The following is a 16,205-nucleotide window of genomic DNA, read 5'->3' as shown; positions in this document are numbered from 1 at the left end:
TCATTACTCAATCAAACCACTTCACACCATATATTGTCCTCAAACATCTCATTTCCAGCACATCCACCCTCCTCCGCACAACTCTATCTATAGTCCACACCTCGCAACCATATGACATTGTTGGAATGACTATTCCTTCTAACATACCTATTTTTGCCTTCCAAAATAATGTTCTCGACTTCCTTACATTTTTCAACGCTCCCAGAACCTTCGCCCCCTCCCCACCCTATGTTCCACTTCTGCTTCCATGGTTCCATCCGCTGCCAAATCCACTCCCAGATATTTAAAAGACTTCACTTCCTCCAGTTTTTCTCCATTCAAACTTACCTCCCAATTGACTTGTCCCTCAACCCTACTGTACCTAATAACCTTGCTCTTATTCACATTTACTCTCAGCTTTCTTCTTTCACACACTTTACCAAACTCAGTCACCAGCTTCTGCAGTTTCTCACCCAAATCAGCCACCAGTGCTGTATCATCAGCGAACAACAACTGACTCACTTCCCAAGCTCTCTCATCCACAACAGACTACATTTAATCATAGAGGCACATATCCTTAGAATGTGTACAGGAAAATTTCTTAGACCAGCATGCCATTGAATTTATAGAATTTATAAGGATAAGAGGGACTGATAACCACCATTACTAAATCATATCTTCACATATATTTTTCTCTGTTTACGTTGGAGGTTCCAGTCTTACACAAAAATCCACATCAAGGCCTGGTTCACTCCATTGAAAGCACGTCGATCCCAGTATACCATATCATCCCAATTCACCCTATCCCATGTATGTCTTGTACCTTCCAACATGCTCAGGCCCTGATCACTCAAAATCTTTTTCACTCCATATTTTAACATCAGTTTGGTCTCCCGCTTCTCCTTGTTCCCTCCACATCTAACACATATATCCCCTCTTTCAACCTTTCCTCACTCATTCTCTCCATATGTCCAAACTATTTCAACACACCCTCTTCTGCTCACTCAACCAAACTTTTTTTTATTACCACACACCTCTCTTACCCTTTCACTACTTACTTGATCAAACCACCTCACACCACATATTGTCCTCACACATTTCATTTTCAACACATCCACTGTTTTCCACACCACTCTGTCTATATAGCCCATGCCTCGCAACAGTATGATATTATTAGAATTACTATTCCTTCAAGCGTACCCATTTTTGCTCTCTGAGATAACATTCTCTTTCCACTCTTTCTTCATTGCCCCTAGAACCTTCGCCCCCTCCCCTACCCTATAACTCACTTTCGCTTCCATGGTTCCATTCCCTGCCAAGTCCACTCCCAGATATCTAAAGCACTTCACTTCCTCCAATTTTCCTCCATTCAAACTTTTATCCCAACTAACTTGTCTCTCAACCCTGCTGAACCTGATAACCTTGCTTTTATTCATATTTACTCTCAACTTTCTCCTTTCACACACACTCCCAAACTCAGTCACAAACTTCTGCAATTTCTCACTTGAATCAGCCACCAGTGCTGTATCATTGTCATTGAACAACTGACTCACTTCCCAGGCCCTCTCATCACCAACCCTCTGCATGCTTGCCCCTGTATCCAAAACTCTTGCATTTATCTCCCTCAACTCCCCATCTATAAACAAATTAAACAAGCATTGTGGCTTCACACACTCTTGTTGCAGACTGACTTTCACTGTGAACTAATCCCTCTCCTCTCTACCTACTCGTACATACACCTTACACTCTTGATAAAAACTTATCGCTGCTTCTGGCATCTTACATCCCACACCATACATTCTTAAGACCTTCCACAAAGCATTTCTATCACACCTATCATATGGCTTCTCCAAATCCGTAAATGCCAGAGACAGATCCATCTGTTTTTGTAAATACTTTTTGCACACATTCTTCAAAGCAAATACCTGATCCACGCATCCTTTACTACTTCTGAAACCGCATTGCTCCTCCCAAATCTGATGCTCTGTACATGCCTTCACCCTCTCATGTAATTTTCCAGGTGTACTCGACAAACTTATGCCTCTGTCATTTGAACATTTACCTATGCATGCATTCCTCCAATCCTCAGGCACTTCAAAGTGACTCATACATACATTAAATATCCTTACCAACCAATTAACAACACAGTCACCCCCTTTCTTAATAAAGTCAACTGCAATACCATCCAATCCCACTGCCTTGCAGGATTTCATCTTCTGCAAAGCTATCACAACCTCTTCTCTGTTCACCAAACCATTCTCCCTGACCCTATCACTTCACATACCACCCCTACCCAAACACCCTCCTTCTAACACTATCATCAAACACATTTAACAATCCTTCAAAGTACTCACTCCATATCCACATTGTTCCATCACTACCTGTTATCACTTCCCCTTTTGCTCCATTCGCTGATGTCCCCATTTTTTTCTCTTGTCTTTTGCACATTATTTACCTCTTTCCAAAACATTTTTTTATTCTTTCTGAAGTTAAATGATACTCTCTCACCTCAACTCCCATTTGCCCTCTTTTTCTTGGATTTTCATGAGAGGGTAAGCCAGTGTTGGACAATAGAAAAGGCTGGTTATATTATTTTGTACCTGGACTGTCAGAAAGCATTTAACACCATACTACATGAGAGGCTAATTAAGAAGCTGGATAACCAGGCTGGGAAAGTGAGGGGGGAGGTGGGAGACTCCTTTGATGGATAGACGATAGAAAGTGGAAGGAAACAAGGGATGCACGTCCGACGAGTTTAATCAAAATGAGTTGAGGTCACCAACAGAATGCTGCAGAGTTCTATTCTGGAACCATTACTCTTCTTGATGTATGTGAATGACTTGCCAGAAGTTATGGACTTTGTATGTTTGCAGGTCATGATGGAAGTGAAAAGCATGGAGAACTGCATCATAACAAGGGAACCTAGACAGACTCCAAAGTTGGTCTGATACTATTTGATGAAGCTCAACCTATGTAAATATAAGGTAGTGAGGATGGGTAATGGCAAAAAAAAAAGGCCTCAGAATGAATATCTTCCAACTGGTATTAAGTTGCAAGAATCTGAGTGTGAGAGGGGCTTGGTTACTACTGACATCATCCTTCACCTGTTGCAAGAGTCCCACCTTAAGAGAATAGTAAAGGAGACCAACTGTTTGCCAGCTAATATATAAGAACTACTTTCTTGGTTGTGGATAAGAAAATATTCAGCACACTGTTCACATCTTACATAAGGCCAAAACAAGAACGTGCCTCTTAGGTTTGGTCACCACATGTAAAGGAGCACAAAGATCTAACAGAGAAGGTTCAGAAGAGAGGAACAAAGGTGGTACCAATATTAAGAGAGCTGAATTACAAGGAAAGATTAGAAGCCTTAGATTTGCCTACCATGGAAGAGAGAAGGTTGAGGGGTGGCAGGATCACATCCTTTAGGTTTTTGAATCAGACTGATGATGTAGACAGGAAACGTTGTTTTTGAGATGTAAGAACAGGACAAGAAGAGAACATAACATGAAATTAAGCAAGAAACTTTGTTAGGAAAATGTAAAGTTGGATGATGAAAAGAATGTTCAAGAGATGGGGCCCCACAAGTGTAAAACTCTTTTCACATATGATACAGATAGGTAATTACATCCACCCTCTTCCTTTCTTTTGCGTTTGATGCCCAAGATGCAGCCATACAACACTGTCTTGACCACTGTAGCTGTAGACATATCCATATTTGACCTTGCTGACTGACCTCTCCTTTCATTTGCTCCTTTATGTGCCAAGACTGTAGCCCCTCCTCCATCCTGAGGCTCTTCAGTTCCCTGATTCCATCTCCTGCCATGTCCACTCCTAAGTACAGAGTGCACTTTACTGCCCTCAGGTTTTTCAACTTGAACTTCTTTCAAACAAAAAATCCATGCTGTACCTCATTACCTTACTTTTGTTTACATTTAACTCTGCTTTTGCCCCTTTCACACATGTGCAGATTCTTTTACTAACTTCTGAAGTATCTTTGTGGGGTATACATCAAGAGCCATATCACTTTTCACACATTTCCCATTTGCTAACAAACTACTGAAGCATCTTTGTAGAGTCTGTGACCAGAGCCATGTCATTTAATGATATTCGTGATCTCAGTATTTTCATTCCATCCACTGCCATGTCCAATCCTAAGTACCTAGTGCACTCTACTGCCTTCAGGGTTTCCCATTTAAAACTTCACTCAACAAAGTGTCCCTGCTGTACCTCATAATCTTACTTTTGTGAACGTTTAACTCAGCTTTTGCCCTTTGCGCATATTCAGTGATTCTTTAATCAACTTCTGGAACATCTTGATGGAGTCTGCAACCAGTGCCATGTTTTTAATTCAGTTTACTCCTTTTTCAGGCTATCATCATCTGTACACTCCAGCTGCCTTAGGACTCAATCATTTTGTATCCTCAAGAGAAAGAACTGCCATTCAGTTCACAAACAAGAAAGACCGATTTTTAGAACATATGATGCAAATATTGGTTTCAAAAAACAATTGTATGATTTTCACTGAGGACTTGAAGAATATAGTGCATCTTGCTGAAGCCAATGACAGAGACCTTTCTTTAGTTTTAGAAATGGCAAAAAGGTAAGAATTACAGTATGAACAAAAAAGGAAAGAATGTAGGTATTGTTGGTCCCCAACCATTTGACCACAAAATTCACTATTTTTATGTGTGTGTTTAGGGGGATCCATCCACTTACATACAGTTGATTTGCTATAAATGTCAATTGGATTCTTTGAAATGAAAATGAAAATATGAATCAGTATCTTACGGTAGTCTTGGTTAAAAGTACTTTTTACTTACCTTGCATTCAGCTGTAACATCCTCAGCAATTTTGTAACTTAAATCCTTCCACATCATCATTAGACATAACACAAAGCGTCGACATCCATGTGCATCATTACAAGATACTCAGGTGTATGCTTGTTTGATTTTATGATTGTGAATCACACTTCAGTCCCATTTATCTGTTTCATTTATTGCTATTGGAAAAGTTCAGGTGAATGAAAGTTTGCCATTGTAACAACATAAAAGAAATGTCACTGCTTGGAAATTATGGTCCTATTAGTTTAGTGTCTGTACTTGGAAAACTTATGGAAACTATCATTCAAGATAGAATTGTAAACCATTTAGAGGACCACTGCTTAATAAACAATTCTCAGCATGGTTTTCAACAAAATCGCTCATATCTGACAAATCTGCTTGATGTCTTTTATGGTATAATCAGTATGTATGACAAAAGGAAAGCAGTTGATGCTATCTATCTAGATTTTCAAAATGCTTTCGACAGTGTTTTGCATCAAAGGCAACTAGCAAAAATAGTCACCATTAATGGGGTTATACTTCTAAGGATAGGAAATTGGTTGACTGACTGTAAACAAAGTTGTGATTGATGGTCAAATATAAAGATTTGTTGATAATACAAAGCTGGGAAATAGATGTACAAATGAACTTAAACAAGAATAGCTTCAAACTGACATAGACAAACTCTTGAACTGGGCTCATAAGTGGCAAAATTTTTATATAAACAAGAGCAGAGTTTTACGGTAGTAAAAACAAAATGACAAGCTACAGATATGAATTCCGTTGCACTGTGAAAGGTGAATGAGGAAAAAAGACTTGGGTGTAATAATCTCTGGTGACCTAAAACCAAGTAGATAATGCAAGGAAGAAGTGAAAAGAGTTAACAAAATTCTTGGATTTGAATTTAAAAGTAGGAGAAATCATCTGTACTCTTTACAGTTCATTGGATCATTTACATCTTCAGTATTGTTTTGGTCACCCTACCAAAAAAAGACATAGGGAAAATGGAGAGAGTACAAGGTTGAGCTACTAAGATGATTTGTGGATTGAGAAACAAATCTTACGAGTTCAGATTAAATAATGTGAATCTATTAAGCTTAGAATAGAGAAGGCTAAAAGGTGATCTAATACAAGTATCCAAAATTATCAAAGGCTTTGATAATCTTCATCTGTCAAGTTACTTTAGACTTGATTCATATAATTTTACAGATAATGGATACAGACTTATTGGCACACATTTTACCTTGGATGAGGCAAAGTACTTTTTCTTCAACAGGATTGCTAATATATGGAACAAACTGCCAATTAGAGTTGCTGAAGGCAGTATGATAGATATCTATAAGAATAGACTTGATGAATACTTCACTTCAAGTCCACAACTTACATTTATTTGTACCTCTATAATCACAGGGTGATTTGCAGGTAATTCTCTTTGAATTATCTGTCTGCATTCTAACTTTTACCACACTAATCCATGAGTTTCTGATATTTTCCACTATCAAAAACAGCCTCAAAAGTACTCAGTGTCTGTTGCAGTTTGGATTCCTTTTTGTTTTTTTGTATTTTATACATAGTTTCTAGCAACACTTTCCTCACGTTTTCAAAATATATAAATGAACCACATATAAAAGCCCTACCTGGGGATAGAGGAAAAAGAATACTACCCTCATGTCTTCAGCATGGCATAGAAGGGGACTTCAAGGGGCAAACACTTATGTACGAGTATATCCCTTTTTTTCCAAGATTTCTCCAGTGACATGACCTGACTGGGTGTATTACTATCCTTCATTGACTGTTTGTATTATTTTTAGTCCATCTTCTTAATAATCTCCTTAGAAATTTACCCATACCTCACATTTTACCTTCTGAACTAATGGAGATACAAGATATTCTTGTGCTTAATCCACATCTACTAACTTTTTGATATTTCCCTTCCATCTCATGCAAAAGTTATTACATAATGAAGGAATGATATTTGTATGGGGTGGAAGGGATATATTATGAAAAAAAGTTGATGTTGATGTACCATAGGAGTATCTTTTATGTGCATTAGTCCAGCAGTAGGTAAAATGTGTGTTATGAGTGAATTTTTAAGGGAGGTTAAGTAAGAGGACGAACAAAAAAACAAAAAATGGGTGAAATAGGTATAGTAACATGCCTGGATTGAACCTTGTGTTTGGGGAAATTCTGGGACAGAATAGGATGAAGTCATATATAAGTGTTTGCCTCTTTTAGTTGCCTTCTAAGATTTGCTGGAGATACAAGGGTGGTATTTTTTTCTCCCGTATTACCTTATCCCCTGGGTTAAGACTTTTGTACCACTTTATATACTTAGATGAAATATCAGGTATGTTCTTTTAAAGAAAGATTTAAAACTTATTGTCTGTAGATATCATTTTAAGGTAATACTACATCATCTCTTGTAGGTTCAATCAGCAGCATCAGGGTGTACGATTTGGAGCATTTGTTTTTGGGCCAGTTGTTATGCGAATGTATTATCATCTAAACCAACCTGATGCTGCCTTAGCGGTAAGTGTATGACATTGTATTTGAACATTTCAAAGAAGGTACCCAGTACAATATTGTGCCCATACAGGCTTTTTAAATGCAAGCTTTGAAGAAAGGGGCAAGTATGCAGTCATGCAGTCTGTAGGGGATGAGAGGGTCTGAGAAGTGTCAGTTGTTGTTCGCCAATGATTCAACACTGATGGCTGATTCGAATGAGAAACCGCAGAAGTTAGTGACTGACTTTGGAAGAGTTTGTGAAAGAAGAAAGTTGAAAATGAATATGAATAAAAGCAAGGTTATTCGGTTCAGTAAGGTTGAAGGACAAGTTAGTTGGGATGTAAGTTTGAATGGAGAAAAATTGGAGGAAGTGAAGTGTTTTAGATATCTAGGGTGTACTAGGAATGAATGGAACCAAGGAAGTGGAAGTGTCATAAAGTGGAGGAGGGGGTGAAGGTTCTGGGAGCGATTAAGATTGCGTGGAAAGAGAGAATGTTATCTTGTAGAGAAAAAATGGATACAAGTAGTGAGATATGGGAATAAAAAAGGCAGTGCATGGTGGACAGAAGAGATTAGCAATGTTGTGGAAGAGATGAAAAAGGTATATGGTAGGTTGCTCAATAGGAATGTACCAATGGAAGCTCAGCAAAGGAAGAGGGAAGAATACATGATATGTAAGTGGAATGTTAGGAAGCTGATAGAGGAAAGCAAAGGAAGAATAGATGAAGATTTTGGAAGGAAGTTAAATGGAAAGTTTTGGGATGATAAGAAACTATACTTGAAGGAGGTAAAAATGGAAAGAGGTGGATGTGAGAGTGGAAATGTTGATGCTAAGGTGCTAAGGTTGTATGTAGCAGTAATACGAGAATAGGTCTGTTAAGTTTACCAGGGAAAGTTTATGCAAGAATATTAATTGACAAAGTCATGGAAGTGACTGTATGCAGAATAAGTGAAGAGCAATGAGGTTTTAGGAAGGTAGGGGATGGGTTGATTTGATTTTTGTAGTAAAGATGACCGTGGAAAAGTATTTAGCAAAAGGCAAGAAGTTGTATGCATCTTTCATAGATCTGGAGAAAGCATATGACAGAGTCGAGTGGAATGCTTTATGGGATGTTTTAAGGATATATGGTATAGTGGGACAACTCTTGGATGTTGTGAGAGCCTTCCATTGAGGAGCAAATGCATGTATAGAAGTGGATGGACAGCTGCGCAAAAGTTTTGGGATACATGTGGGTATGAGGCAGAGCTGTGATGTCACTGTGGCTTATAAATATATAAATGGATAGAGCAGTAAGAGAGATGAAGGCAAAACTAGGGAATGGGTGCAGAGATGGAATGTGGCAGTGATATATGGTGGCTAGTGGTAAGCTTGTTAGCATATGATACTGTGGTATTTGCTGAGAGTGAAGAGGAGTTGCAGAAGGTTGTATGTATGTATTGTGATGTGTGTAAGCATAGGTGATTGAAGGTAAATGCAAGTAAAAGTAAAGTAGTGGTGTTTAAAAGGAAACAGACTGAAATTACAGATTTTGTAAGACCATATAGAGTGAAAGAAGAAAGTTTACTGAATTGTGCTTTGGATATGGGGGAAAAATTGAGAGAAATTAAGTATCTAGGAGTTTTCTTCGGTAATTGTAGATATGGAAGGAGAGATAAGCAGTACAGGGTAGTAGAGTCATTGGGTTCCTTAATAGAATAATGAAAGGTGGAGGTGTAAGTATGGAAGTTAAGAGAGGATTAAGGGACAACATAGTCTTTCCAACAGTGACATATGCAGGGGAGACATGGAATGAGTCACAGAGATCAAGAATCCAGGCTGTGGAAATGAGCTATTTGAGAAGAGCATGTGGTGTGACTGGATTGAATGAAGAAACAAATGAGAGGGTGTTTGAGAGATGTGTTATGACGGGGAATGCAATGGGAGTGAACTGTGAGAGTGGTAGAATGGGTGAAATGTGATACTTTGAGGTGGTTTGTGCATGTGGAAAGAATGCGAGACTGGGAGTCTACAAGGAGAGTGTATGGGGAGATAGGGTAGGGTGGATGAATACTGGAGGGAGAGAAATATTGGATGAATGCATGGAATGGTGTACACAAGGAAGGCATATAAGAACAGGGATAAGTGGAGACTCTTTTGCATCCCTTAATGGGTGTTCTGAGAGGGAATGTGCATCAGAGATATAGATAGCAAAAATGAAGAGGACTCCCAGTTTCTTGGAGGCAAACTTATCCATTTCCATAATGTGGGGCTTCCAAGAAAGAGTGGATGTTACAGTAATACCAAGTATGTTCATTGAGTCAGGAGGTGGAAAGACAGAACTGTCAAAAGAGAGCGGAAAGTTTTTTTGAAAAGAATTTTCAATAAAGAGATGGGTAGAAACTGGGTCTTGGAGGCATTAAACTTAACCAGATTTTGTCTTCCACAGTGAGATATCCTGTCTAAGTTTGAGTTTATTGAGTGGGTTGTGCTGGGATGTGATGCAGATCGAGTTTGAGGAGCAGACTTGAAGGATGTAAAGGAATGCAGTTTTGAGTCTTCAGTGTATGAGTGCATTTGGTTATTTGTGGAAAAGAGGAAATTGTTGATAAAAAGGAGAAATAATTTAGGGAACAGGACTGAACCTTTAGGGATATTGCTGTTGTTGAAAATGGAGGGCAGGCTAATCCATTAACAACCATGGACATAGATTGGCTAGAAAGAAAGCTAGATATGAAGGAGCAGAGTGAGGTAGGGAAGCCAGAAAAGGGGAACTTTGAGATGAGACTCTTATGCCACACCCTGTCAAAAGCTATAGATATGTCAAGGGCAAGGGCACCCACACAGGATTCAACGAAAATTAAATATTTCAGGAATGATGACCAGACATTAGTTAGATGGGAAAGGATATCACCAGTGGATCTCGTCTTACTGGTGATTTGTTAGAAGACTGTGAGATTCAAGATTTCTAAGAATATGAGAGTTGAGGAGGGGTTCATAAACTTTGAAAATGGTAGATGTCAAAGAGAAGAGTTAGAATGGTCACCATTTTGTGGGTGTAACAATAATTGTATTGTCAAAAGAAAAGAATGCTAATTAACCAGCCAATCATGTGAGCGACTTTCAGTGTAGCTGTAGGAAGAGTATTTAGAATCACATTCCGACTGCTAAAGGTCTCCTTGTGAGGATCACAGTTTTCATACACATTACTGAAATGCTAAGTCACCAATAAATCTTAATTGTGACATGCTAAATGGGTAAGTGCATGGCAACATAAATGAAGGAAGGTGACCTGTACTACTGTGAGTAAGGAAACATGTTTCTGTTTGCAGGCCATAGTGTTCCTGCTAGTAGTATACAGCTGTGATATATTTTCCTTTGCCATCTTCATGAAGTACATGAGGAATAGGAGCATGTAAATACCTTTGATTATTTTACTATTGATGGAAAATGATACTGGGTATTTTATATGCAAATAGAGAATGTGAAATTGTTTTTCCTTTTTCTCTCTTGACGGTTGTTGTGTACCCGTATTCTTATCCTTTCACAATAAAATGCAGAGTGTCCCAGACTCACAATTGGGTTACATTCCTAATTGTGATTGTAAGTTGAATTATTAGTAAGTTGGAAAACATAAAGAAATACATACAAATAGAGTAAGCACCTATACGTGACTGTATAGATATTAGCTGTTGTATTCCAAAGTAGGTATAGTTAATTGAACATCACATTAAGGAATACTTGAAAAAAGATGCAGTTGTGTGGTTCATAAGTATGAATAATTGATTGCATATTGGACTAGGAATTACATAGTGTTTGGGAACTCTTTCATAAGTATGGGTGTTCATAAGCTGATCATTCTTAAGTCAAGAACCCCTTGTATAGGTAAATAATGATATTTTAAGAATTTTTTGAGTTATTTATATATTTATAATGACAGCAAAGCAAAGTAATTCATCTTCCGCATCCTCAGCTTTGATAAGTTTAGTTCTGTATCCCTGTTGAAGCACATCTAGTGTTTACACAACATCCCTGTAGAAGCACATCTAGTGTTTACATAGCATCCCTGTAGGAGTACATCTAGTGTTTGCACATTATGCCTTTTGTAAATGAGATTTGTAATACAAAGTAAGTTTATGCATATCTGTATGATATTCAGTTTTTGTAGACATATATCATGATCATATATTGTGTTGTTTAATGGTTTAGAGTAAAGTAGTTCATTTATAAGGCAATTAAAAATCCTGAATGTGATATTGGTATTCTTTACAAGTCAATTATTAGTAGATGCATTGATTGTATATGATTTATTCAGTGCTTGTGGAAAATGAAACTAATATTATTTAACCATGACATCATTATAAAAGGTGTTTTGACTGAAGAACCTTACTGTACCATATCTTGAAATACGGGTACTTCTTTGCAGTACTTAATGCTTGCATTTCATAAATGGTGACGATGAGTGGGTGGAATATGATTCTTAATCATTACCCCTCTAGTTTTGGGATAGAAATCTAACACTGTTTAGCTTGGACATTATCATGAAAGGCATTATGACTTAAATCTTCAAATATTGTATCTGAATACTGGTATTTTATTACAATATTTGGATATAAACCTAAGATTTCTTAAATGACAACCATCAGCAGATGGATAATGATCCAAATGATTTTCTGTCTTTGTGGGGTATAAACCTAATTTTGATTAGCATGGGCATTGTTATGAAAGGAATCATCACTGAAAAACTTTACAATAGTTTTGTATATTTCATAATCAGTGGAAAATGATGGTGTAAATAAACCAAAACTTTGATGCCTTTGGAAAGCAGATCAGTAGACTTTGATGACCATACTAATTTAGTGTTTATTGTTGTATGCATCATTTTCTTTCTTTAGGTAGTAACGACATAATATATTTTTCAGGCATTACAGACCAAGGAGTTGGAAGGTTTTTTTGATCAAATGATATCGCATCAGCTTTTAATGGACCTCTTGTATAACAATGAGAGATATCAGGATGCCCTGGATGTGTTTGAGTTACTACAAGAAAAGAGAATAGCTGGTATTAGGTATCCAAAGCCTTGCTTGACTATTGCTGTAGCCACTTGTTTGAAAATTGTGAGTATTTTTTGAAATGTACAATGCAATTCTAGTTTGTTTTAGGTTTAGGATTAACTTGTTTATTAACAGTTAGCCACCTGTATCCATGGATATGTAAATGAATGACATTTCATAATGTGAACATCATGAGTGTGTGGTATTTCATTTTATACTGTATGGAGTCAGTGGATTTCTTTAGGAACTGTATCATGTGATACTAAATGATATCACATCAGCTTGTAATGGACCTGTTGTATAACAGTGAGAGATATCAGGATGTCCTAGGTGTGTTTGAGTTACTGTAAGAAAAGAGAATAACTGATTTAAGGTATCCCAAGCCTTACCTCACCATTGCTGTGGCTACTTTTTTGAAAAGTGCAAGTATTTTTTTATATTCAGTGCAGTTCTAGTCTCTCTTATTTCTAGAGGCTACTATTTTATTAATAGTTGGCCTTCTATACCCAGGGACAATAGAACTTCAAGAATATGTACTATAAGTGACCTTTCATTCAATGAAAACCATTTTGAGCGTGATAGTTTCTTGTGCATTACATGTGGAATACATGGATTTCTTTAGAAATTGCATCATGTGTAAAGCAATCCATTTTCTTGGATTCATGAGTCATTACTTAGGCATATTAATTATATAAGTTCATGGAACATACAAAAATATCATCCATGGGGATGGAGAGAGGGAAAGGAGAATTCCTATAATGAAATCAGTATCAAAGGAGGAAATAAAAGCTTCCTGCTTTAGTGATGTAGCATCAGAAGCAATTGAACGGTGGTCTTACTTGCACATGTCCAATCTTTCACTGTTGTGCATAATACACAAAAGATATTGACAGCACATCACCTTTCCATATACTATATAGAAGCAATTCATTCTATCCAGTGCACACCTCTTACTCTCCTGAGTGTTCAGGCCCCCTGTATCACAAAGCCTCCATCATTCCATCTTTTCTTCTCCCTCCAGATCACCCCCTTCCCCTTGTCCCCTTCATTTGTAACACCTATATCATCTTCGTCTTTCTTCACTCATCCTTTCCACATGCACACATCATTTCAGCATACCTTAGTTGGCCCTCTCAGTCAGACTGATCATGCTACCTTACCTCTCTGACACAGTCCCTATGTGATCAATACATTTCACATATAAGGCCCACAGACCTTCTCATGATTTATCCCAGATGCTTCACATGCTCTGGCTCAGTCCATTGACAGCATGTCAACCCCAGTATAACACATCATTCCAATTCACTCTGGTCCTTGCATGCCTCTCACCCTCCTGTATGTTCAGTCCCTGATTGCTCAAAAATCTTTTTCACCCCATCCTTCCATTTCCAATTTGGTCTCCTGTTTCTCCCTGTTCCCTCCACCTCTGACACATATATCCTCTTTGTCAACCTTTCCTCACTCACTCTTCATATGTCTAAACAGTTTCAACACACCCTCTTCTGTTCTCTCAACCACACTCTTTTTATTATCACACATCTCTCTTACCCTTTCATTACTTACTTGATCAATCCACCTCACACCTTATACTGTCCTCAAGCATTTCATTTCCAAAACATCAACCCTCCTCCCTGCAACCCTATCTATAGCCCATGCCTCACAACCATATAATATTGTTAGAACTACTATTCCTCCAAACATACCCATTTGTGCTCTCCTTGATATCATTCTCTCTTTCCACACATTCTTCACCACTCCCAGAACCTTCATCCCTTCCCCCATCTTGCGCCTCACATCCGCTGCCATGGTTCCATTCCTTGCCAAGTCCACTTCCAGATATCTAAAACACTTCACTTCCTCCAATTTTTCTCCATTCAAACTTGTCCCTCAACCCTGCTGATCCTTGCTCTTATTCACAATTACACTCAACTTCTCTTTTCGCACTCTTCCAAACTGTCACCAACTTCTGCAGTTTCTCATTTGAATCAGCCACCAGTGCTGTATCATCGGTTAGCAACAACTGACTCACTTCTCACTTCCCAGGCCCCCTCATCCCCAACAGTTGGCATACTCACCCTTTTCTACAAAACTCTTGCATTTGCCTCCCTAACCATCCCATCCATAAACAAATTAGACAACCATGGGGACATCATACACTCCTGCCACAGACTGACCTTCACTGTGAACCAATTGCTCTCCTCTCTTCATGTTTGATCACCGTTTCCCACCTTAGTGAGGTATCTCCAGGTACAGACAAAGAAAGGCCGCGTTTACTCTCAATCTCTCTCTAGCAGCAATGTGTGATGCACCAAGACCACTGGTACCCATTCACAACCAGGCACCACAGACCTTTCCATGCTTTACCCCATTTTATCATTCAAATCCAAGCTGTTGAAATGAGCTGTTTTAGAGGAGCATGTGGTATGACTAAATGGAATGAAGATAAAAATGAGTGGGTGTATGAAATATTTGGTGTGGCAGGGAATGCAAAGAGAATGAATTGTAGAGTGGCTGAAATGTAATACTTTGAGGCGGTTTGGGCATGCTGGCTTATGTCACTACCCAGATATTAGTTCCTCCCTGGTCATTGGCTGCCTACCACCCATTACTTAGAGACTGGATATAAAATAGGAGGAACCGTTTAAGGTGGTTAATTATTTACATATGATACATGTATATTCCTGGTATTGTTTGAGGAATTCCTTTGAAATTCAAGCAGCTGGGAATTGTTGCATCATTAGAAAATATGACATAATGCTTCTAGTCTTCATCTTCTGTATGTTATTCAGTCTTAATTACACAATACATCTCATCTATCTTTTGAAGTATACACATCTGCCTATTCTTGAATTTGCCAACAGTACAATTATTGCTATATTGCTATATATGAGTTCTTAGATTTATTTAATTCTGCCTTTCCTGCTCATACTTTCCTTCATCTGAGTTTCTTCATTACTGGTGGATGCCATTTCATTTTGTGTTTTGAATGTTATATTTCCCACAGCAGATTTTGATTTAAGATATATGTAACCATAATCACAAACAGTATTCTTTGTGAAACATTTTTGAGATTTATTATTTGGTCTTTTTCAGTAAAGAGTGTTGAGATAAGTAGTGACTTCAATGTGTTTATGGCAATTATTTCCTTGCATGCTTTGATTAGAATGGGAAGTGTATTGAATATAGAAGTTATCTTAGCTATTCTCAACAACCAGATTAACAAAATGTTTTTAATTTTCAGAATACACAAGAGAGTTTGACAAGAATGCTGAAGCTTCTTGAGAGTACACAGGAGTATGGTTTCAATATCAATCGGAACATTATCTTATATGCAGCAGCTCTTGCTCTTAAGCAAAATCATCCTCATTTTGCCTTGGATTTCTTATTGAAGTCTTTTTCTCCCAACCACTTTGCTATTCGCACCATGAAAGTAAGTTCTGCTGTGTACTTACTTAATAGATTAGCATTGAATAGTGATACTGTTGCTGTACAACAGTCCATGTAGTTTTTCTCTTTACCTCTTCTTTGCAGTCTGTCCCATAACTGTGAAACTCTGTATAGAATTTCTCTAATAAGATCACACTTAGGACCTTCCAACCCTTAGTACTTCAGGTCAGGAAGCACTGGTCTTTCTTACCCTTCACAAACCAAGTAGTGGCTTACTTATTTTGGGTCTCCTTCAATCTGTCAGAGACTGCCATCATTTCACTCAGATCCATCCCCTAGCAGCTCAAAATTCTGTAGGATTCTGTGCTGCCAACACACTTGCTTCATGCTACCGAAGCAGCTTTTTCTATCTACTCATATCTCTGATGTCCACTTCCTCTGGACACTCCCATTAAATGGTAGCCACTACAAAAGTCTCCA

The 16,205-nt window shown here is 38.0% G+C and overlaps 1 protein-coding gene across 2 annotated transcripts in view; it reads left to right on the top strand.

Annotated features, from left to right (window-relative positions):
- Positions 1 to 16,205, top strand: part of LOC139750966 (pentatricopeptide repeat-containing protein 2, mitochondrial-like) — a 153,132-nt gene that overhangs the window by 125,368 nt on the left and 11,559 nt on the right. For both annotated transcript variants that reach the window (XM_071665936.1, XM_071665935.1), the window contains 4 exons: positions 4,351 to 4,582; positions 7,229 to 7,331; positions 12,207 to 12,401; positions 15,580 to 15,768. In XM_071665936.1, the coding sequence (XP_071522037.1) occupies positions 4,461 to 4,582; positions 7,229 to 7,331; positions 12,207 to 12,401; positions 15,580 to 15,768 (609 nt within the window). In that variant the 5' untranslated portion in view covers positions 4,351 to 4,460. The remainder of the gene's footprint in view (positions 1 to 4,350; positions 4,583 to 7,228; positions 7,332 to 12,206; positions 12,402 to 15,579; positions 15,769 to 16,205) is intronic.

This window comes from Panulirus ornatus, chromosome 10 (genome assembly GCF_036320965.1).
Source record: "Panulirus ornatus isolate Po-2019 chromosome 10, ASM3632096v1, whole genome shotgun sequence".
NCBI lineage: Eukaryota > Metazoa > Arthropoda > Malacostraca > Decapoda > Palinuridae > Panulirus > Panulirus ornatus.
Note: the sequence above shows the minus strand (reverse complement) of the source record. Positions and strands in the feature narration are given on the sequence as shown.